General features: G+C 49.9%; 7 protein-coding genes across 7 annotated transcripts; 3 read left to right on the top strand and 4 right to left on the bottom strand.

The window, feature by feature from the left end:
- Positions 1–3646: 3646 nt before the first annotated feature.
- F5J12DRAFT_794951 (uncharacterized protein) lies at positions 3647–5595 on the bottom strand. Its single transcript, XM_051744046.1, has 4 exons — positions 5429–5595; positions 4426–5371; positions 3860–4262; positions 3647–3828 (listed from the first exon to the last, which is right to left on the bottom strand). Exons 1-4 carry the CDS (start codon positions 5497–5499, stop codon positions 3785–3787), a joined length of 1464 nt encoding a protein of 487 aa, XP_051606097.1. The 5' UTR covers positions 5500–5595; the 3' UTR covers positions 3647–3784.
- Positions 5596–5812: 217 nt separating this feature from the next.
- F5J12DRAFT_794938 (uncharacterized protein) lies at positions 5813–7191 on the bottom strand. Its single transcript, XM_051744045.1, has 4 exons — positions 6948–7191; positions 6631–6893; positions 6469–6546; positions 5813–6404 (listed from the first exon to the last, which is right to left on the bottom strand). Exons 1-4 carry the CDS (start codon positions 7016–7018, stop codon positions 6238–6240), a joined length of 579 nt encoding a protein of 192 aa, XP_051606096.1. The 5' UTR covers positions 7019–7191; the 3' UTR covers positions 5813–6237.
- A 345-nt stretch (positions 7192–7536) lies between these two features.
- Positions 7537–8707, bottom strand: F5J12DRAFT_35213 (high mobility group box domain-containing protein). Its single transcript, XM_051739008.1, has 5 exons — positions 8683–8707; positions 8333–8618; positions 7897–8274; positions 7683–7844; positions 7537–7629 (listed from the first exon to the last, which is right to left on the bottom strand). Exons 2-5 carry the CDS (start codon positions 8387–8389, stop codon positions 7570–7572), a joined length of 657 nt encoding a protein of 218 aa, XP_051606095.1. The 5' UTR covers positions 8390–8618; positions 8683–8707; the 3' UTR covers positions 7537–7569.
- A 496-nt stretch (positions 8708–9203) lies between these two features.
- On the top strand, positions 9204–12504 carry F5J12DRAFT_35223 (uncharacterized protein). The gene is made up of 9 exons (XM_051739009.1): positions 9204–9322; positions 9387–9704; positions 9757–10378; positions 10437–10530; positions 10696–10785; positions 10838–11337; positions 11406–11508; positions 11576–12260; positions 12354–12504. The coding sequence occupies exons 2-9, from the start codon at positions 9538–9540 to the stop codon at positions 12400–12402; spliced, it is 2310 nt and encodes a 769-aa protein (XP_051606094.1). The 5' UTR covers positions 9204–9322; positions 9387–9537; the 3' UTR covers positions 12403–12504.
- Positions 12505–13563: 1059 nt separating this feature from the next.
- On the bottom strand, positions 13564–16562 carry F5J12DRAFT_34929 (LIM-domain binding protein-domain-containing protein). The gene is made up of 4 exons (XM_051739000.1): positions 14870–16562; positions 14726–14810; positions 14557–14674; positions 13564–14489 (listed from the first exon to the last, which is right to left on the bottom strand). The coding sequence occupies exons 1-4, from the start codon at positions 16438–16440 to the stop codon at positions 13792–13794; spliced, it is 2472 nt and encodes an 823-aa protein (XP_051606093.1). The 5' UTR covers positions 16441–16562; the 3' UTR covers positions 13564–13791.
- Positions 16563–16891: 329 nt separating this feature from the next.
- Positions 16892–17719, top strand: F5J12DRAFT_902408 (alpha-L RNA-binding motif-containing protein; the record flags this gene model as incomplete). Its single annotated transcript, XM_051748293.1, has 6 exons — positions 16892–16951; positions 17006–17082; positions 17135–17375; positions 17436–17512; positions 17566–17638; positions 17696–17719. 6 exons carry the CDS (start codon positions 16892–16894, stop codon positions 17717–17719), a joined length of 552 nt encoding a protein of 183 aa, XP_051606092.1.
- Positions 17720–19823: 2104 nt separating this feature from the next.
- F5J12DRAFT_902407 (uncharacterized protein) lies at positions 19824–21496 on the top strand (the record flags this gene model as incomplete). Its single annotated transcript, XM_051748292.1, has 6 exons — positions 19824–19855; positions 20453–20654; positions 20726–20880; positions 20962–21044; positions 21178–21324; positions 21354–21496. The coding sequence occupies 6 exons, from the start codon at positions 19824–19826 to the stop codon at positions 21494–21496; spliced, it is 762 nt and encodes a 253-aa protein (XP_051606091.1).
- Positions 21497–22282: the final 786 nt, after the last annotated feature.

The raw sequence follows: 22282 nt of genomic DNA, 5'->3' as shown, positions 1-22282 counted from the left end.
CCAAGGTAATCAATCCATTGGTCTAAGCTCATGTCCAATCCATTGGGTCTAACCTTTACCATACTGGACCATACCTGTCAGTCTTTGGATTACTGGCACTTGGGATCTTTGTGTTGGCTGTGCATACCTACATTGTTCTGAAGGATGCTGTAGGTATCCTCAGTAGTGCAACAAGCTACTGATGTATTAGACCAACCTGTAGGTATCTACAGGACATCAGTAAGTATAATACTGGTAGTGAAAGTGAGCTTACCCTCAGTAGTGCAACAAGCTACTGAGGGAACAGTGAATAAACTACTGTAAAATGTGCGCTCTAAGGTGATTATGTAAGCACCCAAACATCGCACCAAAGTGAGCAGAACACAGGGGAGAATATATCTCCAACACATTGTAGCCTACATTGCTAGTTGGTAGTACATACATATGTTGGTAACTCATGTGGAAGATACCTCAGTTTGAATATCAACTGTAATACCTCTACTAGGTCTTCTTTATCAGCCTTCTGTCAGGACTTGTACAAGGACACTGCTACATAACGTGTCAACTACAGAGCAGGTCCACTTTGTGTTCAGTATCATTTGATCAACTTCATAACATCTCAGCTGTAATGTCCCACCCTTGGTACTGCATTGGTACTTGTCAGTGAGCATCAGCAGATCCCTAGAGTGTTATACCCCCCTTGGGTGAGAGGATCAGTTCTAACCTGATAAGAGACTTTAAAAGAAAACAAGCAGATAGACAACTAAGTGCAGAATGTTAGATTAGGATCAAACATGAAGAATGGAGACATGGAAAGAGACTGTCAAGATTGGTTGCTCCTAGGGACAAAGGGGGGGGTTCCATAACACTTAGTGATGAATGCTGATGTGGTACTGGCTACTGGGGTCACAACCAAAAGGTGCCTAGTGATGAAGGGAGACCTGCTGAAAGGCCAAAAAGCAAGTAATGTGGAGGGGGCTTACTCTGTACTTTGCCATGCTATCTTGCAATGCCCTCATACAAGTTTTGACAGAAAGCTGAAGGTACCAAAATTGAACCTCTTATTGGTGTGGGTATGTGCATCTCCCAGTGAGGTCAGCCAACTCCACTTGCAGGAGGTGGGTGCATCCTCCAAACAGGTTGGCTGACCCCACTTCCAGGCAGTGGGTCTACCCTCCAAACAGGTCAGCCTACCCCACTTCCAGGCAGTGGGTCCACCCTCCAAACAGGTCAGCCAACCCCACTTCCAGGCAGTGGGTCCACCCTCCAAACAGGTCAGCCAACCCCACTCCCATGGGGTACATCCATCTCCCCATGAGGTTGGCCAATCCCACCTCCACACACTGGCCTACCCACCTTTGGGTACCATTGGCTGACATTGGTTAGTCCCACTTTTAGGACAAAATGTACATGTCAGATGACCCACTTTCAGGCCTACAGGTGACTGAAGGGTCTGATGGGTGGGCATATCCTCCAGTCCATTCACAGTGTTGAAGAAGTCATTGTCTCTCCCATCGATCACCTCTTCCCTTGCAGCTTTTGTGGTCATTCTCAGCTCCAGCATCCAGATTGTGTGATCAAGGTAAAAATCACAGCTTATGGAGTCAAGGTAGACATGCACTGTCCTCACCAGGTCCAGATCAAGTTTGCATATGCAGAGAAAGGCTTGAAGAGGTGTCCATGTCACAATGTACCTGAGGTCTGTCCATCATGCCCACTCCCTCCACATGCACAACAGACTGATTGGTGAGATGGAATTTGGAGGTACAATACAGAGCAGCACCTGAACTTCTACCACTTGGAATACACACACCCTGGCAAGGTTTCTGGCCTTCCTCTGCCATGCAAGGTTGCCACTGCCACCCTTCTGGATCCCCATGAGGAGAAGATTGGTGTCCCTCAGCACCCTGCATTTACCAACATCACTGAGAAGGATACAGAAGACATGTCTGCCAGTGAGAAGTGCAGGTCCACCAATGCAAACACTTTTGCTGCCAGTGCTGCAGGAGGTAAACATGCTCATCACTTGAAGTAGAGTTACCATTGTCACTTTTTGCTTGCTTTCCTTTGCTCTACATGCTGAAAATTCCTTTTATTCTTGCAGCAGAGTTCTCATTTATGTCTTCATTCACTCACTGATGTCAATGACTGCTACATTCTTTGTCCATTTCACACACTGTTGATGTTTTTCATGTGTTCAAATAGTCCCCTGTACTACTACTGCAGTATTCAGTGTCCTGCTCAGTGTCAAATTCATGTGTGCTAAAAAAAAATAGCCATGACAAATGAGTGACAAATTATACTATCTATGGTAAAGAGTAACATATTAGGGTGGTGGTGGCAGTGCTCCCATCAATTGATGTTAGTGTCTTCAAAGTTTGCATTGCTGTCCTCTTGGGTTCATGGAAGGGAGTGGGGGACATGGATTCTAAGAAAGATGTAATCCATTAGATAGACTTCCCTGCATTTACAGTGGTTTGCAAGAAAGATTTGCTGTGACAGAAAATCTTCAAAATTGCTGCCACCACCTAGTCACCTAGCAGCTAGCTCAGAACCAACATAACTCATGAACTATGCAGGCCATTGACAAAGTTCCAGCAGATTTAGCTTCCTGGGAAGGTAGACACAGGGCATCATAACTGTTCTGTTCCCAGTCAAAATTCACCCCTTCCACAATGACCCATCAGCAAAACACTTTTTTTAGTGCAACAAGAGCTACTGTATGTCACTGTGGAAACTGTTTTGCTGATTGAAAGCCACCATTTGTCCTCAAAATAACACCAGAACAGTGGTTAAATGACCCTTGTTTAAGAGTAAGTATATCACTGAAGGGCATACAGGTGTGGTGATTTTCTCCTGTTGTGCATCACTGTCATATTCACAACACCAAGCCACCTCTGTAATCCCCCCTAAGACAGTCCTACAGCCTCTTTGACCACCCTCTGAGAGGCCTAGGGCCTTTCCGATGGCCTATCAACCTGTATTGAGCCTTGTTTCTCTGACATACTGAAACCATTTTTTGACTTGTCCTGAGTTGCTCTGATCACTCTAGCAATCCTCTGTGTCGATGAGGCCTGAGGTGTCAATGCTGGCCCAAATGCCAAATGACTTCTAATCATTTGTTTTTCCATTGGTCATATCTGATTCCTATTGTCTATGCTTTCTCTCCCTTTGGTACACAATGTGTTGTTGTTTTCTTGATGATATTGCTTCCTTTTTTTGTGATGCAAGACATTGTTCTATGCACGAATACATTGTGAATTCCTGATTCTACCAAGGCCTAGCGAGTGAGGCAGCAACCGAAGATGCTAGTAGCAGACTCCACAAGGCCTAATCTGTATACAAGTCCAAGCGCTGTGGAAAGCAAAGTACCCAAGAATTCATACCTCTCAGCAATAGTGTGTAGTAATCTCAATATTGAGAGCACTCAGGAACGCGACGTCTGGAAATATACATAGGTGAGTGGATATTGTTTACATGAACAGAGGTAGGCCATAATAACGTCCATCAGTAACCGACATTCGAACGCTGAAAGAATCCATCTCAGACGGTTCCATCTCCAGAGCTTTGTAAAGAACTTGTCCCCGCAAGATTCTCAATAGCATCCGTGAGATCGTCCGTATTTGGGCTAGGCTGTGGAGAGGGCAGAGATAATGTTCTGAGGCGTATCAACGGGCCCGTGTGAGAATCATCATCCCCTTCTTGGTCATAGGGATTCGGAAGATCAACGACGCTTGACGGGCTTTGTACAACGCATAAGCATCAGTGGAACGATACAAGTGGCAAAAGGAGGCTCGAGGACGAGTTACCTTTCAACAGAGAGTTGTTCAGCGGGACGCCCCATAGGCTCTGGGGTATGCAAGGCAAGAGGTAAGGACACTTGTCTCACTGTGCGAGGGAGGCGACTTCCCAGTAACCGATGAATTCTCTATTGAGCGAAGGGGGCTCCTCGACGGTGGCGGTGGGGACCGAACGGTAGGTGGAGGTGTAGCCGATATAATCGGAGTAGTCATACGAGGAGATTGGGAAGGTGGTGGAACGGTAGGTAGTATACGGCGATCTGTAAACGACCTCGCAGGTGAAGGGGAAGTAGATCGGCATGGCAACTTCGATGGTGCCGACTTCTCATCGCCAAAGGGTGGTAGAAGGGATGAAATAGCAGGGTCTGGAGCTGTATAACACGGCAGATCACCTTGCAAATCGGGTGATATACTAGATGGTCGTTCGGATATCAATGGCGAAGGAGACATCGCAGAAGATGTTGTTCTAAGCACAGGAACCGACTGCTGATCCAGATGATATGGCAGCTGGTGTTTCACAATCAATCAATCAAAAGGAGATGGTTGAACGAAACCTTATCACCCACATTCAAAAGGCGGTGGCGGTGGATAAGTCATCCATGGATAGATGGTTTTCCTCGAATGTTGACGAAGTCTCCTGAAGCACTCTTCTCTGAAAAGATCGTGAGAAGGACGGGGACGCGTCCTCGCCCCTACCAACGGGCCTATCAGTCCTAAATGTAGATAGAGGTGATGTAGAAGACGGAGGTGTCATTATATAAACCGTGGGTACGGAAACGGACGATGAAACCCGCAAACCTGGCGTTTCGCGCAACAATGGTCGATCGAGGTTACTGTTAAGCTGAACGTCATAAGCTGACAGGTCGCATCTTGCGCGGCTAGACCGGAAACTCTCCGGAGAAAGCGGTGGGCTTGACAGGTCACCACTACGTCGTGGTAGCTGTGTCTGCGAAACGGAAGTCTGGAGGCGAGGGTAACCAACGAGCGGTGTCGGCGAGTGCAACGGAGGTGCGGAGAGAGGAGCGGGTTCAGTCCTCCCCCCGGCAGTAGTGTGCGCCCCGGGGCCAGACAATAAAGTCCTTAATGATCGAAAATCCCCTCGAGGCAAACTGCTATGGTAAAGGTCCGCAACGTTGAATCTCTGAGTCACAGTATTTGGCACCCTGGTATCAAGACTTGATGGCGAAAGCGATGAACTGCGATGGTGCTGTGAACGGCTTAGAGGCCTGCTACTGTCTGGGCCGGGTGGTGCAACGGGAAGAGGCTTGTCAATCGGCTGGGTAGGTCTGCTCGGGCTGCTGCTGCTGCCAGGCAAACTTGACGAGGACTTGTTGCTCGTCGCGCTTGCGTACAAACGCTGAGCATATAACCCTCCGCGCTCGGTACCAGCATTAATGCTGCTTAGTGGTAAAGGTGGTGGCTGATCTTGTACGCTCCTCAAGGGCTGTTTACGTTCGATAGTATAGTGCAGCGTGCGATTATAGTCTTGTCCTGTTTTCACGGCGTACGCGTACGCCTGGGCAGGAGTCATCGTGTCCAAGGCACTCCCATGTACTACATTTCTTGGTACTTCGACTTGGCATTGATCACCGCTGGAAAGATTACTCGGTTGATAAACGTTGTATCATGCAGAGTCTGAGAGAACGTACTCTTGGCCCATGCTGGGGACTTGACTGGGTAGAACAGAAACACCTGCTGGTCCTGCATTGTTACAACACATCTGCTGCAAATGGGGAGGTTCAGCTGGGAAGTAGGGCTAACTCATAGATAAGTACATTTGAAACGGAGAAGAATCAAACGAGTGTTTGATGGCAGACTAAACAGAATGCGGTGCCAATTAAATCCCTGCTTCAGGAATCGATGGCCCTCCGTCTGAGTTTCACATGTCATACTTACATACTCGTTCCTGTTCCGACGTCCATAATATGTACAAGGTTTTTGATGAGTATGTCAGACAGACATAGAATTGGAAGACTTGAGTGAGTGTTCTAAGACAAGTCAATGATCGATTACTCGATTGGCGTCCCCATCCTCGTCCTATTCTGATCACTGGAGTACTGGCCCCCCACGGGGCACTGGAAGCGACTCGTGCATAGCCCCCAATCGCTGTTTGACATCCAGTTACATATGTTATGCTGTAAGATTCATGATGGCCTATCACCTCGACATCATCCATTCCCGTCCAGTATCATCGCACGGGGGGCAACTTAAGCATGCAGATGGGGAGAGCATGCTTAATATCTGAGGATAGCCCCGCACGGCCGTGAGCTGTGAAAGCACATGGACGCCACAAAACGATACTGATTCTACAAGAAATCCTACCCTACAAAGACATGCACATACCAGTGCAGGTAGGCAATGCGTACATATCAAAAACGAGCACCTGGTTCGGTGCACGGTGGGGTTTACAAAATTGCCGTCAGAAGTGCGTTTCCGCCAACATTATCGGCCACATCATTTACCATCCTCCTCCGTCATCGAAGCCGTACCCTGGATCGTAGTCCTGGTCACATCCCTGGTCATATCCTCGGTCATATCCGTCGTCATAAGCTTCCTCTCTTTCCCGTTCCTCGTGGTGTTCAAACGCGTCCGTAAGAAGAGCACCGCCAGCCAGACCAGCAGCGCCTGCAATTGCGCAATCGTATGTTCAGATCTACCCTGATACAGTAGTCGCAGTAATCTTACTCACCTGCCAACAATGCGGTCCCCACCCCCATCCCAGTTTTCCTCTTGGGTTGCTGTTGTCCACCTGAACCGCCGAAGAGGCCTGAACAGGAAAGTCAAACGTTTCGCACTATACGTAAACGGAGACCACATGCTACTTACCCTCTGTTCTCTTGCGGATAGGAACCTTGATATCCCCCGCCCATGTAGCCGCCTTGAGGCGCGTTGCTGTAGTTTGCGGGCGGACCATAATTGGGTTGAGGACTACCGTATGGTTGTTGATATCCAGGGGCGTAGCCTCCTGAACGGCTATAGCCCGGTTGAGGGGGACCTAAGGGGTGTTCCCACGTTGATCGTGGTGGTTGTTCGCGCGTATTCACATAGAACCTAAGGTTATTCAGTGGTTCGCGCTTGGTCGTAGCGACGGTGAGATCATACCATCGTCCATATCTGTCACGGACCGATCAGCACCGCCGTAGGCGAAGGTTGTTCAGAGACACTTACTCCCAGTTGTACTGCTGTATCCAACCAAAGGGAAGTTCTCTTGTATCGGGATTGGGGGGAACAGATGCCATTGATAATGCGGTAGGATAAAATGAGCTGGCAGCTGCTTGGAGGACCTTTATACGCCTGCCGGTTTGACACCTGTGGACACTGGTTTGTTGTAGTTTACGCAGGCTGGCTACGATAGAACTGCGCTTTTTATATAGTCACCCAGCAAAGCATAGCCTGCTGTGGGTATCCGGTGACACGCCGGTAGCCATTCAGTTCGAGATATCAAGCAGCACAGGGCACAATCGGAATATTATATGACGTCAATACCATTCAACGGAATTCGCAATGGGATCGTCAACAACACCGTAAGCTTTGTATGGTACCAAGGGATCATGTATAATACCAGAGGGAAGAACAAAAAAACGACCGCACAAACCAGCTCAGCGTGTTACTGCCACATCGAATTACTTCTTCCTCTCGATCTTCTCCTTTTTGCCCCTTTTTGTTGGGGGAGGAGGCGTAGGTTCCTTTTGTTTAGCCTCTTCCTCAGAAGCGGATACATCTGAATCATCGTCAGATTGCCTTCCGTTAGCCGTCTCGTTGTCCTCGTCCGAAATATCGGAAGCTCTCCTCAGAAAGCAGATTCTGGCGACTCGGCCTGTTCAACAGACTTGGCAGCAGGCTTAGCCGCCTTCTAGTTACATTGTCAGCCTATCGGCATACGCCGAAAAGTGAGTGGCATACAGCGGATACAGGTTTCTTGACAGGTTTCTCGACAGGCTCCGCCGCTTTCTTGGCTTTCTTGGGAACTGACCCTTCTTCCACTGGGCCAGGATGCTCAGCAATGTACTTGGCCATGTCCACTTCGTGATTTTTCTTCGCGTTGGTGACCTTATCAAAGTAAGGCTGGCGCGTGTACGTCAGCGAGCAGCCACGAGTGGGTGTATGTTATACCTACTTGTTTTTTCTCTGGAGAGAGAGCATTCCACTGCTTGGAAATCAATCCCATCAACTCTTTGTACGCAATGTCGGGGTGCTCTGAGCGGACGCGAGTCCTGACATCATTCTGGAACATAATGTATGCGGAAGGAGGGGCCTTCGGAGCATTGGGATCTTTTGTTTTCTTTTCGCGTTTACGTTTCTTCCCACCTTCTTCGGTCGTGTCCTCGAGCTTACGCTTCCTAGAGACGGTGGGTGTCGCGTCGACGACCGCCTGGAGAGTCTCGATGATCTCCGGGTCATCCAGTGGTATTTTGGCAACCACTTGGGCAAGAGTGTCAGCGAAGGTGCTGAATTTGCGCATCGCGTCGGCCGTGTTAGCCAACTTGGCAATGAACTGAGATAGGAGTGAGAGTGAGTGGCCATTTGTGGCACGACACGACGCGAACGCGAACCTGAGATCGAGTTGATTCTACATCTGGGACCTCTTCTTTGGAGGATTTGGTGGCCATGATAGGTAGGGAGGCGTTGAGACGCGTGCCCTGCAAGGGATGGGGGGGTTCTGCGAGAGTGAACTAGTAGGAAGAGGGAAAATTTGACTAGTTTGTTGATAGTTGTAAGCAATTATAAGCTTTTGTTTGTTGGTGGCTATTAGGTTTGCTAATAAATTGAAACCCAACTAGTAGGGTAAACCGCATTGGTAAGGGTCCCTTATCAACCAATGCAAGATGACACAATAACCTGCCACATTTGAATAGAAATAACGTCGTTAATAGAACTCGTCATGCTAGATAAATTGACGTACCAGAATCCCTTGTTAGACGCACAAGCCTAGCGCTATTGTTGGGTCGGTCATCGTCGTTCCAAGAGGTCGTGTGAAGGGAACGTAGATCCGGCGACAACCCTGGCAATAATGGGACCCATCCGGATGCATTAGTCCCCTGCCGACGTGCCGGGGTGAATTTGGAACGCCGAAATGGGCGGAGAGTAAAACGTCTTACAACAGGGACTCCCCCCGCTTGGGTGGCCAGTAGCGCTTCGACTCTCAGCACCATCACAGAGACAGAATTCGCAGGCGGTTGAGCGTAGCGGGTCCCTACAAAAGGTGATAGAAGGCTTGTATACCGTCTGCGTTTTTCTTCTCCTGCTTTTCCTGCGTCTCGATTGCACAGAAATAAGCCCTTAGTGTTGCCCAATAACGCTTGAGAAACCCAGGAAAGAGAAAAAAGAAAATCTGTCCTGATGGATAGTATATACTCCAACGCGCCCAGTCAGTGGCCGCAGAATATCACCGAACGAGCTGTCGACCCCTAGTTTGTCGTCCAACGACGACTGGAAAGAGCGCGCGACGGTCACTACCAACGGCAGCAGCGGTGCAGGAGGGTCGACTACTACTGCGCACCCAGGTTTGGATTTGAGCGACTTTGGGTTGGGTGACATTCCGGGTAAGCATTTTTCTAAGCGCCCATCAACGTAGCAGCAATGCCAATGCAATGCTGCTTCCATGAGGTTCTCTTGTTTTTATTGGACGAGCCACGTTTGACGATGACACTCAGCAGGCCCGTCGACGTCGAGCTCGATATCGCCCCCATCCCAATCCTACTTCCCACAAGCCTTTCCGCCGTTCTATGTTCCATCCGTGCCCGGTCCATACAATGCCATGCCATACAGTGCGATGTCATGGTCGTCTCAACCCACTCCACTACCTCTCACCACGTACTCGACGCTAAACGGTGCAACTTCGACCTCTTCATCCGCTTCTCAAGCGTCGACTTCTCAGCAGTCGTCATCACCTGCTAACTCAACTCAATCGCAGATGATGATCGAGTACGAAATTCATTATCTTTTCGCTTATCATCGGTACTAACACGCTGATTAGTCCCGTTTTGACTACGATGAGCGGATCCGAATCGGCCCAACACTACACTCAACCTTCCAGTCATGAGAACCTTCAGCGAACGCAGCCCCAAGCATCCCAGTCGCAGCAAACACAGCAACAACAGGCGCAGTACTCGTATCAACAACCTACATTATCGATCAATCCCGCTTACGTTCTTCCACCGCACTTTTATTCACCTCAGCATCAACAACACCAAGTTCAAACCAACCTTTCCCCTCACGTCCTTCACACCCCGTCCACTCCACAAAGTGGAATCCACTCGTCACCATCGGCAGCAGCGTCAAGTTCAACCGCCAATTCTGAAGCTAGGAGGATCAAGCTTTCCAGTGACATACGATCACTTTTGCAGCCGAACTCATTTTCTGGTGCTGGCGCAGTGTACTCGCTAGTGGGACGACTTGACGACTATGGGTCTCAGGACGTGGACGCCGCGTTACGGTTGGAGATATTGACGAAGATTAGAGATAACGCGGGTAACCACTACTTTCGAGCATGGTTGGACAATCCGACTGCCATGGATATCACCCGTGAATGGCTGAAAGCTGGTCTTGTGGCTAAGAGCGACAACTTGTTAGTTGAAACTATAATGCCGTTGCTTCACGTCAGTTTAAATCGTCAATCTAACCCTTGAGGCCATGCCCCTAATGTGTCTTCTTCAGATCGTGGACAGATTACCCTTGAATGTCGATGCTTTGAAAACTTCGAAACTGGGGAAGATTATTGTGAAGTTGGTAAAGGACCCACCATTACCAGGTGAGCGATTGCCCATTTCCGTTTCTTACTTGTCCGTTTGCATGCGTCCAATCGTGAGATATGTACATTTTTGCATTGCATTGCGCATACTTATTAGTATTACGGGTTCGAAAGCAAATGAGCACAATATATCTAACGACGGTGCCCTCTATCGTCTAATTGTAGCTGTCAAGGACATGGCGTCCAATTTAGAACGCAAATGGCGACAATTAGTCGAGGCTGCAACGAAGCAGGTGGAGAATAATTCTACAGAGGGTGGGTCACGTCAGTCTCGCTCGGCGATTAAGCGCTCATGGTCCAGCGTTAGACAACAAAGTGAAAAAACGAAAACTGAATGAACCTCCCGCGGCCAAAGCGCCGCCTCCCACCAAGAAGGTCGCCGTTTCTTCGCCGTCAGCGCCGACGGCGAGGACGACTGTGGTGAAGAAAGAAACTAAACCTACTGTCCCGGCGTCCAAAGACTTCAGATCTGATTCCTCTTTTTTCTCTGCTCCAAAACCAAAACCGAAGCTTCCGAGCTTCAAAAAGGCACCTGCGCCCGTGAAGAAGGAACCAGATCCCAACGTTGCCCAACCTTCATCTATTGATCCTTTCCAAGAAGCGCTCAAGTCGATGGGTAAAGCACGGAAAGAGTCTCCTGCAACACCCACTCCACCTCCTGCAGCCAGTACACCCACATCAAATTTCATGACTACTTCTACTACTACTGGTAAGATGAAGCGGAAGACGGTGACATGGGCGCCTGATGGCCAGCTGGAGTCGATCCGGCTAATCGAACGTGCTGTTTACGATGGTGATCCAGTAGATGTCAGCGCTTTGCTCCATTTCCTTCTGTACAGTACATTGATGTCACGTGTTTTGATGCCGTTCAATAGGGTGTACATACTGCTCACAGTCTTCGCGATCTTGATCGGGGCGAGGGTGCGGCATTGCATGCACATCTGTTCGAAGAGCTCATCGACTGGACGGACCCAATACGTGCGTAATTCGAACTTTGAACAAGGAAACTTTGACTGAAACTCTTGTGCTTTCGCCTCCCCCTCAGTAATCGATATCCCAATGGGTAGTGAAGTGGCGCAGCGTGGTCAACAAAGTTTCGAAAAGTCTGTACAAGAGGAGCGAGAGCAAACTGCCCTGGGAGCCCTGTATATGAATGCGGCGCAAATACCCGACAGTCCCGGAGAACCTTCGATGACGATCCTGGAAGAGGAGGTGGATGCGGATGTCAAGCTGATGACCGTCGGTCCCGAAAGCGATCATATCTTTTGGAGCGAGATCCCTTCGACTCAGCAGGTATCCGTTGCGGATCTTGTAAGACAGCTTGCGGGTGGCACAGTTGACCAAGTTATGGGGCTCCCTCCGCCGAACGGGTTGACTACTACTATGCCAATAGGTTTCGATCCTAGTATTCTAACGACGATTCCGCCTGAGCAGATGCAGCAATTGATGCAACAAGCCCAAGCCTTATTCGGTCAGGGTGCACAGCCTCCTTCTAGTTTTGGCGGCATGATGGACCCGAGCTGGAACGTTCCCACTGCAAATTCGAATACGTATGGATCATCCGACTTCGGACAACATGAGTACTCTGACGATACAAATCATACTAATCGAGGCAGAGGGCGCGGTCGTGGTCGCGGCGGCGGCCGGGGAGGCCGCGGACGCAATGGGGATGACGGTGGATCGTATAGAAGTAGTAAACGAAAACCATGCAGTTTTTTCGCAGAAGGAAGGCGAGCATTAATTTTATTTTGCCCCTCAGTTCCTTTCTTCCTTCTATATCCGTGAGACCCGAAAAAACTGATGACCCTATCCTATATCAACAGATGCAAGTACGGTGATCAATGCGATTTCAGCCACGAACCTATCTATTAGTCCACGTTCAACGCACGTGTATACGATACAGGGAAAACATTCCCCCCTCTTTCTCTCCTACACTCATCATACATAGTTTTTTTGTTACGGATCTCCTTGTAGTCGTCCGTGCTCGTCGGATTATGCACGGTGGAGTTAATTATAATGGGACATGTTTTCGGAATCGCAACGTTGTGGTGACGTCAAAATAAGCCCTTAGAGGCTTATCGCCTGCAGGCTCCGAAGTCATAAAACCTAACCTTGTGTGTGACTGGAGTATCAGTGGAGCGGAGGCCCGGCGCTTGCCAAGTGCTGTACGGCGCAAGGGTCTTCTTATGTAACGAGGATAGGTTCGCAGCTTGGCAGATTATGCCATGCATCGAGCTTACAACATACCTGTGCATGCTTGGTTGGTAGCTGACGCCGATTGTTGCGGAACTTGTGCCTGCATATTTCACTGATCTAACACACTAAGCCACGGGGGCTATTATCCAGCTAGGACGTAGGCCGAAGTTCTAGAAATCCTCGGAAGCTGAGTAATGTAGTAATACACGAAAGCGATAAATAGACAACCAGCTGCAGCAACTCGGGGCAACCTAAAACAAGAGAAACGAAACGAAAAGGAATCCACAGGTAACTGTTTGCAAGGTAAGGTGGGAATATAACAGGAAAAGATGCATGACGACGGCGATGGCGACGACAACAGTCAACAACCAAGCAAGGAAGAAATCCGAGAAGTGATGGCGGTAGATTGGTATATACGTACTGATCCAAACACCAATGGGACCTATTCTCCCTCCCTCTTCCTCTTCCTCTCCCTCTCTCTCCTGGGTCGGAATAATAAACAATCAACGAGAGAAAGAAAAATGCGACAGCAGGAGGATGTTGAGATTTGGGCATATAGCAAAACAGTTTCTGGGTGTATGTATGTGTGTGTGTCTTAAAGTCAACCATTCCGTTTTGAACTTTTTCGGGTTCTTTTCGACTGTGGCTCAGCGTTGGCAGTTGTCGGTGAACTGCTGGTATCGCTGGGCTTGCGCTTGAGTGACGCGGCGCCCATCAACGGCGTATTGGATGTTGTTGTCAGTCCCGCCTGCGAAGGGGGAGCGGGAGGCTGATTATTAGGCGGGGGAGCTTGGCCGGAGGTATGAGGCAGCTTACTCTGCTTTTGTGGGGTATCAGCAGAGGGCGGCGCGCTTTGTTGCTGTGGTGAGCTGCCAGATGATGGACCTGGGTGTATCGAAGTCGTCGACATGCCGGGGTGTAGTGTCACAGCTGGTGATGGGTGTAGAACGCCGCCAAAGCCCTGAAAACCCCCTAGTCCATTTACAGATCCCGGCAACATCCCGTGAGCAGAAGGGCTTTCTCGAATTCTTTGTGCAAACTGCTTCAATGCGTCTAAAAGAAAAGCTAGGTCAGAAAAGACGATCGTTGGGACCAGAACCCGTAGCTACCCCTAGGCCCTTGATCCGTTTCCCTTGCAAACGCGATCAACTCCGTCATCTGACTCACACCCTCGGCCAACTGCAAAGCGTCACAATCTCGGAAAATGCTGTCATTCGAGGCGTGTTGGTGACTTACCTCCAGGCATCGCATCGTCACCTGTGGAATGCCAAAGGCATTCACAGGCTCGCCTGGTAAAGATGCATCTCTAATGAGTACTCGAGGCTCTTCCCACTGTCTATCTTCCTCCGTGCGATGGCTACCCGGAAGCGGAGCACCATTTGGACCAGGTGTCGGGTTGTTGCGCACCCTAGGCGTCTTGGGAGACTCGATAGCGCGGGTGCCAGTAATAGCATCCAGGGAGATAAACTTCTCGTGTAAATTGGCATCGAATTGGAAATGCTCGATTTTGAGTGAACACTGGAATGATTGCGTTGCGGAACCCGGAACCGGCAATAATAGTATGTGAACGGTGAGCGGACCTCGCAGGGTCACCGTGTACCCGTTGTCATACTTGTATGTCCAGATTGCACTGACGCACTCTACCACCCCATGAGTCTGGGTTACAAGTCGCTCTCGTGCGCCATCGAGCGAAAGCGACATCGACTTTACGCCAGACTGTGTCGTCACCAGAAAAAAACGGGGTAATATGGAATAGCCAATTTCTGTGTTTAGTGTCACGCATTTGAATAAGGCGGCTGGACGTGTGGGAGAAGTGATAACGGCACGTACCGAGGGGTTTAGCCTCGACTTTCTTATTATCCTTCCATAGTGTGATCTTCATCACTGCCTTTGGGGTAAAGTAGTCTTGGACGAGGTTGTTCCAAAAACTTAGTCGAAGTTTCTGGCCCTAGCGGATAATCATCGACGGGTGCTACAGGAGACGAGGAGAATGGCTAACCTCATTGCCCTCGCTGGAAAGCTGACCACTAAACTGCAGCAGCCGAATACACCCCTGGCCGAATCCCAACGGGGGGGCAATACTACTCGTATAACAGGTCAGGGTCTGCGTGGGGATGCAGTTAGATCCCAAAGTTGTACTCACACCTGAGGCCGGGAAATCATGGTTGGTTGCGGTTGCGATGCACCTGGATCTGAGGCAGCAGCGGGGTGCATAGGCACTGCGTTTGCTGATTGTCCTTGCGGTGGACGCGGTGCAATGGGTGGTTGCACAGACGGTGATTGTCGTTGCTGATGGGGTGAGGCTTGGGGTTGAGTTTGGGGAGGCATCCGTGTAGGTGGGACGAGAGCAGATTGTGGAAGTTGTGATTGCGAGGATCGTGGGGTATGCGATGGTCCGGTCTGTGATGATGGTGGTCTACCAGGTGGTCCTTGTGGCTGGGATTGTGGTCGCTGTGGCTGCTGCTGTATATGCCCCGTCATAGGGTCGGACTGGCGAGGAGAGTGTTGTGAGGGGGGCTGCATGGAACGAGGAGGTATAGAGTTGCCGTGTACACTGCTTGGATGTGAAGGTGGACGAGTGGGTGGCGCATTTCCCTGGGACTGTAAGTTGAAGTGAGAACCGAAGTTGTCAGTTTGTTGCAGCTGTTCGAACTGCTGTGTCGATGGTGGCTGGAAGCCTGGACGTAGTTGTGGGGGATTGGCGGCGTTGGCCAGCCCGTCAGCCAACGATTGGGACATCTCCATGGGATCATTCTGGGAGACCGGAGGGCCAAAAGGAAATGTGGAACCGTTGTTTGGTATTCGAGCCGAACCGTGCACCATGTTTGCAGGAAACTGAGGATTAGAGATGCCAACGAACGTGTTCTCGCCATGACCCATCGGTCTGGGACCAGATGCCTGTGAGGGGCCGGGAGCCGACATCATCATGTTAGCGGATTGGTGTTGTTGCGGGTGGCCGCCGGGACGTGGAGAAGAAGTTAGCGAAGAGGAATGGTGAGGATGTGGGACTGATTGTTGGAATGCGTTTTGTGCCATGGACTGCTGCAGGGATGGCTGTGCAAGACTGTTCATCAACTGTGTTTGGCTTCCTTGCCTGAGGGAGCCCTGGGGTACACCAGGAGGGTTTGATTGACGGCCCAGGATATCTGGAGACATCGATCCAGGCATATGACCTGGCAGACGAGGCATCATGGTTGGTTGACCTGGCTGACGCAGTTGGTTGGGCAGGGAGCCCTGTGGGTTCATGGCCATGTTCATGCTATTGACTGCCTGCTGGCTCGGGATCATGGATGGAACATGACCGTTCAGACCTTGAGGGTGCGACTGGGTCCGGCGTACCTGTATACCGTTCGCAGGGTGGTGAGGCTGGATAGGCATGCCTGGGAGCGCACCGAGGGCGGACATGTGAGTCGGGCCTGGGGCGGCTGCCGATGGATTGATCTGTGGATTCTGACCATGCTGCAAGGTGTTTTGCTGAGGCATTTGGTACCTCTGAGTAGACATCGGGAGGGAATTAGGATTGGCCTGGGCACCGCCTCCGAGAAGGGACATTTGGGGATTATTAGCATTGGCCATGAGGTTCATGTGGTTCGGAGGCTGTTGTTGCTGGCGGGGCTGTTGTTGTTGGGGTAGGAAGTGGCTGTTTGCGACGGGTGGGATTGGCGGCATGTTCTGCTGCCTGAGCATTTCGGACTGACGGACGTTCACGTTCATCTAATGCGTTTGACGTTGGAGCGACTGGAGACGCCTTGCCAAACAAGACAGCGGAGAGGGGCTGGGGTGGGGTATGACGGTAGATGCAAGCAGTGGGAGGGGGGCGTCGAGAGAAGCAGGAGGGGGGCGTCAGTTGGAGGAATTCCAGACAGATCGGCGACAGTCAGACCGAACAATGCACGACGATACACCTGACAATGCAAGATAAGTCTAGTCAAGCACACCTCCCGATAATTTTTAATGAATGGCCTGTCGTCGCTGTCGCTGTCGTTGTCGTCGCCGCGCCGTCGCACACTTGGACAAAAGCCTTTTGACTGGGATCAGGCTCAGACTCTGGGCGGTCCCTTCAATTGGTCGACGACACACACACCCAGCCCCATCCACGTGGCTTAAACTAAATATTTTATTATTTTACAAAAAAATATTATTCCTCTCCTCCTGGCAGCAACTGATGGTCCGCAAGTTCAAGCATCACGAACAGAAGCTCCTCAAGAAAGTCGACTTTCTAAACGTACGTGCAAAGCTCGTGGGGGGAAGGAGAAGACGCTGACCAGACGCAAAACAGTGGAAACAGGATGCCAACCTGCGCGAGATCAAGGTCATCCGTCGGTACCATCTCCAGGACAGAGAAGACTACCACAAGTACACTGCCCTCGATCGCCATTCAATTCTTCCCCAGCTGACCTCGGCCCAGATACAATAAACTATGTGGCTCGTTGAGGTCATTTGCCCATCGCCTCTCCATGCTTCCCGCACAGGATCCATTCCGTGCCAAAATGGAAGGCCAACTCCTTTCCAAACTATATGATATCGGCGTGCTCAACTCCCAAGCAAAGCTCAGCGACATAGAGAACAAATTGACCGTAGCCGCGTTCTGTCGTCGGCGCCTTGCCGTGTTCATGTGCATGAGCAAAATGGCAGAGACAGTCAGCGCAGTACGCATCCCCGTGCATCATGGCATCCTTCGAATTTGCGTTTAAACACGGACTTTACAGGCTGCAAAGTTCATCGAACAGGGACACGTTCGCGTTGGTCCGGATACAATCACGGACCCTGCCTTCCTCGTCACAAGGTGAGCCGTCCGTGGTTCGATTCTTGCCTCGTTCCTCAACCCACATGTGCAAGACACATGGAAGACTTCGTCACTTGGGTCGACACCTCTAAACTCAAGAGGACCATCATGACGTACAACGATGAGGCAAGTTCAGCCTATCTCGGTGTTAGAACGTTAATCTCTGACTACGTTCCGTCTCAGTTGGATGACTACGACCTGCTGTAGCGCTGGCACGGCCTCGGTACCGCTTGCCATAAAACACCACGCATGCGTCATCCACGGCCCTGCAGCGTGCATGCTCAGTCAGCCCGTCGGTCCGTTGTAGTCAGCCAATCCGTGGAAGGTATTACGAGAGAGGATTGGTACCGTTATTTTACAGTAACGTATGTAGTCTGCTACACTGCTTTGCGAGTCGGCAGACCAAACAGTGATAGAAGATAGATCTTCGCATACTATTGGGTATACTTTAGTAAGCACAAGAATCGCACTGACGCAACTGTTATTGTAACCTGGGACTATCCGACTAATACTCACAGGAAGGGAGGGACAGACACTGGCATGGTTGAAGAGAACCGACTGATACGGTGGACACTGAACAGGCAGTCACAATCCCCAGTCGGGGCGTAATAGAGGGGGGCGACGCGCACAGCATGCGGCAGGCGAACCTCAACTTGATCCTACTCAAACCGCAGCGACCGACCACCCCCTTCGGCTCCAGGAAAAGCACGCGCAATACTGTCCGCAGTAACTACCGCTACAACCAGCACGAGGTGACTGTCTCTCCATCGATCCTGAAACGCCATTCGGGCTGTCGGAAAGCACCCAAAAGCAATGAGTATGTTACAAAAATCCTATGAAATACGAGGAAGCTAGTTGCCGGCTCACAAATCGAAGATATAACACAGTCTCATCCCCTAACGCAGGGTTACTTCCAATTTAGTGATTGTTGAAATGCAGATTAGCCCCGAAGTGTGATGATCTCGTCAGGTTCATCAAACTGTCATCAACCCGAGAATGCTACACCACCAGGGCAGAGGTAATAACTCTTTGACCTCCACCATTTCTCCGCCGGTGGGTTCAGTAGACAGATGCAATCCCGCGTACTTCGATACTGTGCGCGTCTGGTGGTGAGTTGAACCTTGGAAGAGAGGGGGTAACGAGAGGGCGGACTGCCTTTCGAAAGCGGATGGTCTGGTATGCTGAAGTTACGGGTGAAATGTGTTCTTCAAATGCAGGTGGTAACGATACAGCAATGCTAATGGGTTCGGCACTTGGAGATAGCGACAAACCCTCAGTTTCGTCGAAATCATTGATGCTTGCAGGGGGCGTGTGTCATCGAGCACGATTTTCCTCTACAGATAACTGCATCGACAATGCATGCTCGTCGAATGGTGCACTAGATTCGACATTCCTGACAACCCACATGATGACACAGCTTTTAAAAGAGCGACCTCCCCAAGATTCGCAGCGAAAATATACGTAGTGTTGAAATGGGTCTCGCAAAGATTTTGATGAGTGCGAAGAATGGCCGTGAAATTGAGAACGTGAGTGGAAAGAACAAAAAGGAGTATTTGATGGCTTGGGAGTAAGAGAATGGGAACGGGAGGATGTCATATCACTGGATTTGTGAACGAGGACTTTAGGGGTCGCGTTAAAGCGGCGAGGTGATCAAAATTATTCTCACTCTCCCTCTCGATTTTCCGAAGGTGACTTTGAGCGTGCGCGAAGACAATCGGGTGTGTTTGCTGCCCAATGATTTGGTGGCGTGTGTTATCCATCGCTCACGGAGCCGTTCAAGATTCTCGCGTTCCTCGACAACTCTGATAACTTCCATCAGGAAACGACACTGAAACCAGACGAAACTGCGTACGGTGACAGACTAGGCAACGGTAGTTCCGCTTGACCACTTGACGGGAGCGGGCGACCAACCGAATGGAGATTTTGCCATTGACGGGATGTGATTTGCGACCAGGGTACTCAAGACTAGGCCAGGACGTGGTGGGGATAAACAGGCGTCGCCACTTCTACCGTCAGGAAGAATGAGAGATTGATATCAGGCTGACTGCCGGTAGCCGGGTCATGTTTCACCTTGAGATGCGTCGACGTCGGGGGAAAGACAATCATGTTACGCCGATTTTGGAAGCCGTCAGAAACATATCTTTTCTCCTCTTCGCCGGACGCGCCAGTTTCTGGTACTGGGTTGGCGCAATGTCGCTCTGGCCACGGAGGGCAGGTTTGGAACCGAGAAAGACGACCGAAGCATCCCAACAGGTGGCAGGCCTACGCCGCCGAGCGGCCGAATTTCGTCGGCACTTCGCATTTAAGACAGATGGTTATTGAGGCAGAACGACAGTCGTGGACGTACTAAACAGTGAACGCGCTGCTATGCGATGAACTTGGCATCCGCTCTGTTCGGGAGGACTCACATGCTATCAGGCGCTCACCTTACCATGGCAGTGCACAGCTGCTTACACCCTTATCGATAGGCGTGGTGATATCGACCGACACAAGTCTGCAAAGCCCGCAGCTCCACACCCCTTCACACTTGTCTGCTATCATTGTTCTCTGCCCACTGCCTCTCTGGACGTTCCGAAACTTCCTTTTTAATTGTTGATTCTTCATTCCTGCATCGTTCATGGCTCCTGGGTCTTTCGGCGCATTATGGTGTTCATGGAAGCGGCGGCCTCTGAGCAGCGGTGTGATTGTTCCACAAGTGGTTATCGCTCCCACTGGAGTCGCCCAAACAGGTACGCTCTACTAGCTAGGGGAAAAAATGCGCTTCTGTGTAGACCAAAGTTAACCTACCTGTGTCTGCCCCAGGCAACGCAAATAATATTGCTCCTGCATCAGCTGAAGGGATACTCGAGGGCATGTGATTTTCTTGTAATGGTGGCACGACGTCTAACATCAGTAATTGGTTACAGCCCCTGCTTATCGCCTGAATCCTGATGAAGCTAGAGACCATGTCAATCGCATCCGTCGTTTTCGCATCCTTATCATGGGCAGAGCAAATTCAGGCAAAACATCTGTCTTGCAGAGGATTTGTAACACTACAGATCAGCCAGAAATTTTTGATGGGGAAGGAAGGAAGATATGTGGAATACATGGTAATTTCTTGTGCTTTTTCAATGTGATTGGGTATGTTCAGGTTGATCCTAGTGTAATTCAAGGTTCGCTGCGGGTGAGATCATCCTCCAAGATTGCATACAACTTGCCATTGATTGTATTCAGCATGGACACCATGACATTGAGAATGAGTTGGTGTTTAAGAGCAATCCTCACTTTGTGTTTCATGACTCCTGTGGTTTTGAAGCTAGCAGTATATCAGCATTCAACCAAATGAAGGAATTTGTAATGGATCATGCTAGGACTCCCAAGCTGGAGATGTGAGTACATGCTATCTGGTAAGAATCTCCTAACTGACATCCTAAGTGAAGTGAAGTGTTCCTCATGAATTGATCATTCAGGTATTGCATTCCATTGAGTGATACCACCAGGATGGTCACAGCTACTGAAAGGAAGTTTTTTGATGGGTGTGACACAGGCCATGGTATGTCTGTACTATGTCTTATCATGCATACTTATGGGAATTGAGGGTTCCTACAGTGCCTGTGATTGTGCTGTTAACCAAGGCAGACATCTTGGAATTAGATGCTAGGAAGAGATTGAGGATCCTGAATTAGAGGTGGATTGGGCACAGGTTGCTGAGGTACAAAAGAGGATTCTGGATGAGAATCTTGCAAAGATCAAGAGGTATTTGAATGTTTTCAGGTTTCAGCCTTTTGGCTTTCTGCCACTGACAGGGAAGTGCTCTATCATTGCCTTGACATGTAGCAGAGTTAATGAGAGGTCACTGCAGATATGCATAAAGAAGGTGCAGATTGTACTGCCCTGCTGAAATGTACAACAAATGCCCTGAATGAAGAAAACCTTCAAATGCTTCTTATATTGACTCAGCAGTCCAATTTAACACTGTGTATTGAATTTACTGTAATGAAGTAAGTATTAAAGCCGAAGCTCTGACATATACTGACATTATGAAGGACACTGAAGGGATGCATGGAGCAGAGATTACATCATAGAGAGCCAACAAAATTGGCAGCTGCTCTGGCAACTTGGTTTCCACATGTAAAATAAGTTTTATGTGTGGAGGTGAATGTACATGTGCTGATGTGCCTACTTCCATCCTCTGGGGGGGTGATAGGAGGTGGGTGGAGCCATAGCATGTGGTGGTGTATGCATGTTGACCATGCTTGCTCACACCTGTGTTGAATTGGGTTGTTAGCAAGTGAGTAGAGTTGTGGTTCCATAGCAGGTGATTGTGGATGCATGCTGACCATGTTTGCTCCTGTCTTGGGTTGATAGCCAGTGAGTGGAGTCAATGGTGGTAGTGGATGTATGCTAACTATATTTGCTGCCTTTCTTGTGGACTTTGGTTGATAGCATGTGAGTGGAGCCAAACTGGGCAGTGGTGGGTGCATCCTGACCAAGTTTGCTGCCACCAATTTGCACTTGGGTCAATAGCCAGTGAGTGGAGTTGTGATTGTTGGTGGTGGATGGATGCTGACCATGTTTGCTCCCACCCTTGTGGACTTGGGTTGATAGCTTGTAAGTGGAGTCATGGTAGATAGTAGTGGATGGATGCTGACCATGTTTGCTCCCACCCTTGTGGACTTGGGTTGATAGCTTGTAAGTGGAGTCATGGTAGATAGTAGTGGATGGATGCTGACCATGTTTACTGCCACCCTTATGCACATGTGTTGATAGGGAGTGAGTCATCACAGGTGG

This window comes from Pisolithus orientalis (assembly GCF_024613125.1).
Source record: "Pisolithus orientalis strain OTSU chromosome Unknown F5J12scaffold_1, whole genome shotgun sequence".
NCBI classification, from domain to species: Eukaryota; Fungi; Basidiomycota; class Agaricomycetes; order Boletales; family Pisolithaceae; genus Pisolithus; species Pisolithus orientalis.
The sequence above is the reverse complement of the archived record's forward strand: the minus strand, read 5'-3'. Positions and strand labels throughout refer to the sequence as shown.

Coding starts and splice junctions, on each gene's coding strand:
- F5J12DRAFT_35213 (XM_051739008.1), bottom strand. CDS start 8,389: ATGGCCACCAAATCCTCCAAAGAAGAGGTCCCAGATGTAGAATCAACT. Junction 8,275..8,332: donor TAGAATCAACTCGATCTCAG/GTTCGCGTTCGC, acceptor CTCCTATCTCAG/TTCATTGCCAAGTTGGCTAA. Junction 7,630..7,682: donor TCAAGAAACCTGTATCCGCT/GTATGCCACTCA, acceptor TGTAACTAGAAG/GCGGCTAAGCCTGCTGCCAA.
- F5J12DRAFT_794938 (XM_051744045.1), bottom strand. CDS start 7,018: ATGGCATCTGTTCCCCCCAATCCCGATACAAGAGAACTTCCCTTTGGT. Junction 6,894..6,947: donor ATACAGCAGTACAACTGGGA/GTAAGTGTCTCT, acceptor GGTCCGTGACAG/ATATGGACGATGGTATGATC. Junction 6,405..6,468: donor GGGGACCGCATTGTTGGCAG/GTGAGTAAGATT, acceptor GCGCAATTGCAG/GCGCTGCTGGTCTGGCTGGC.
- F5J12DRAFT_794951 (XM_051744046.1), bottom strand. CDS start 5,499: ATGTGTTGTAACAATGCAGGACCAGCAGGTGTTTCTGTTCTACCCAGT. Junction 5,372..5,428: donor GTCCCCAGCATGGGCCAAGA/GTACGTTCTCTC, acceptor TAATCTTTCCAG/CGGTGATCAATGCCAAGTCG. Junction 3,829..3,859: donor TCCCTCGCACAGTGAGACAA/GTGTCCTTACCT, acceptor TGCATACCCCAG/AGCCTATGGGGCGTCCCGCT.
- F5J12DRAFT_35223 (XM_051739009.1), top strand. CDS start 9,538: ATGCCATACAGTGCGATGTCATGGTCGTCTCAACCCACTCCACTACCT. Junction 10,379..10,436: donor CTATAATGCCGTTGCTTCAC/GTCAGTTTAAAT, acceptor TGTCTTCTTCAG/ATCGTGGACAGATTACCCTT. Junction 10,786..10,837: donor GGAGAATAATTCTACAGAGG/GTGGGTCACGTC, acceptor GTCCAGCGTTAG/ACAACAAAGTGAAAAAACGA.
- F5J12DRAFT_34929 (XM_051739000.1), bottom strand. CDS start 16,440: ATGAACGTGAACGTCCGTCAGTCCGAAATGCTCAGGCAGCAGAACATG. Junction 14,811..14,869: donor ATGATTTCCCGGCCTCAGGT/GTGAGTACAACT, acceptor CTGTTATACGAG/TAGTATTGCCCCCCCGTTGG. Junction 14,675..14,725: donor TTTCCAGCGAGGGCAATGAG/GTTAGCCATTCT, acceptor ATTATCCGCTAG/GGCCAGAAACTTCGACTAAG.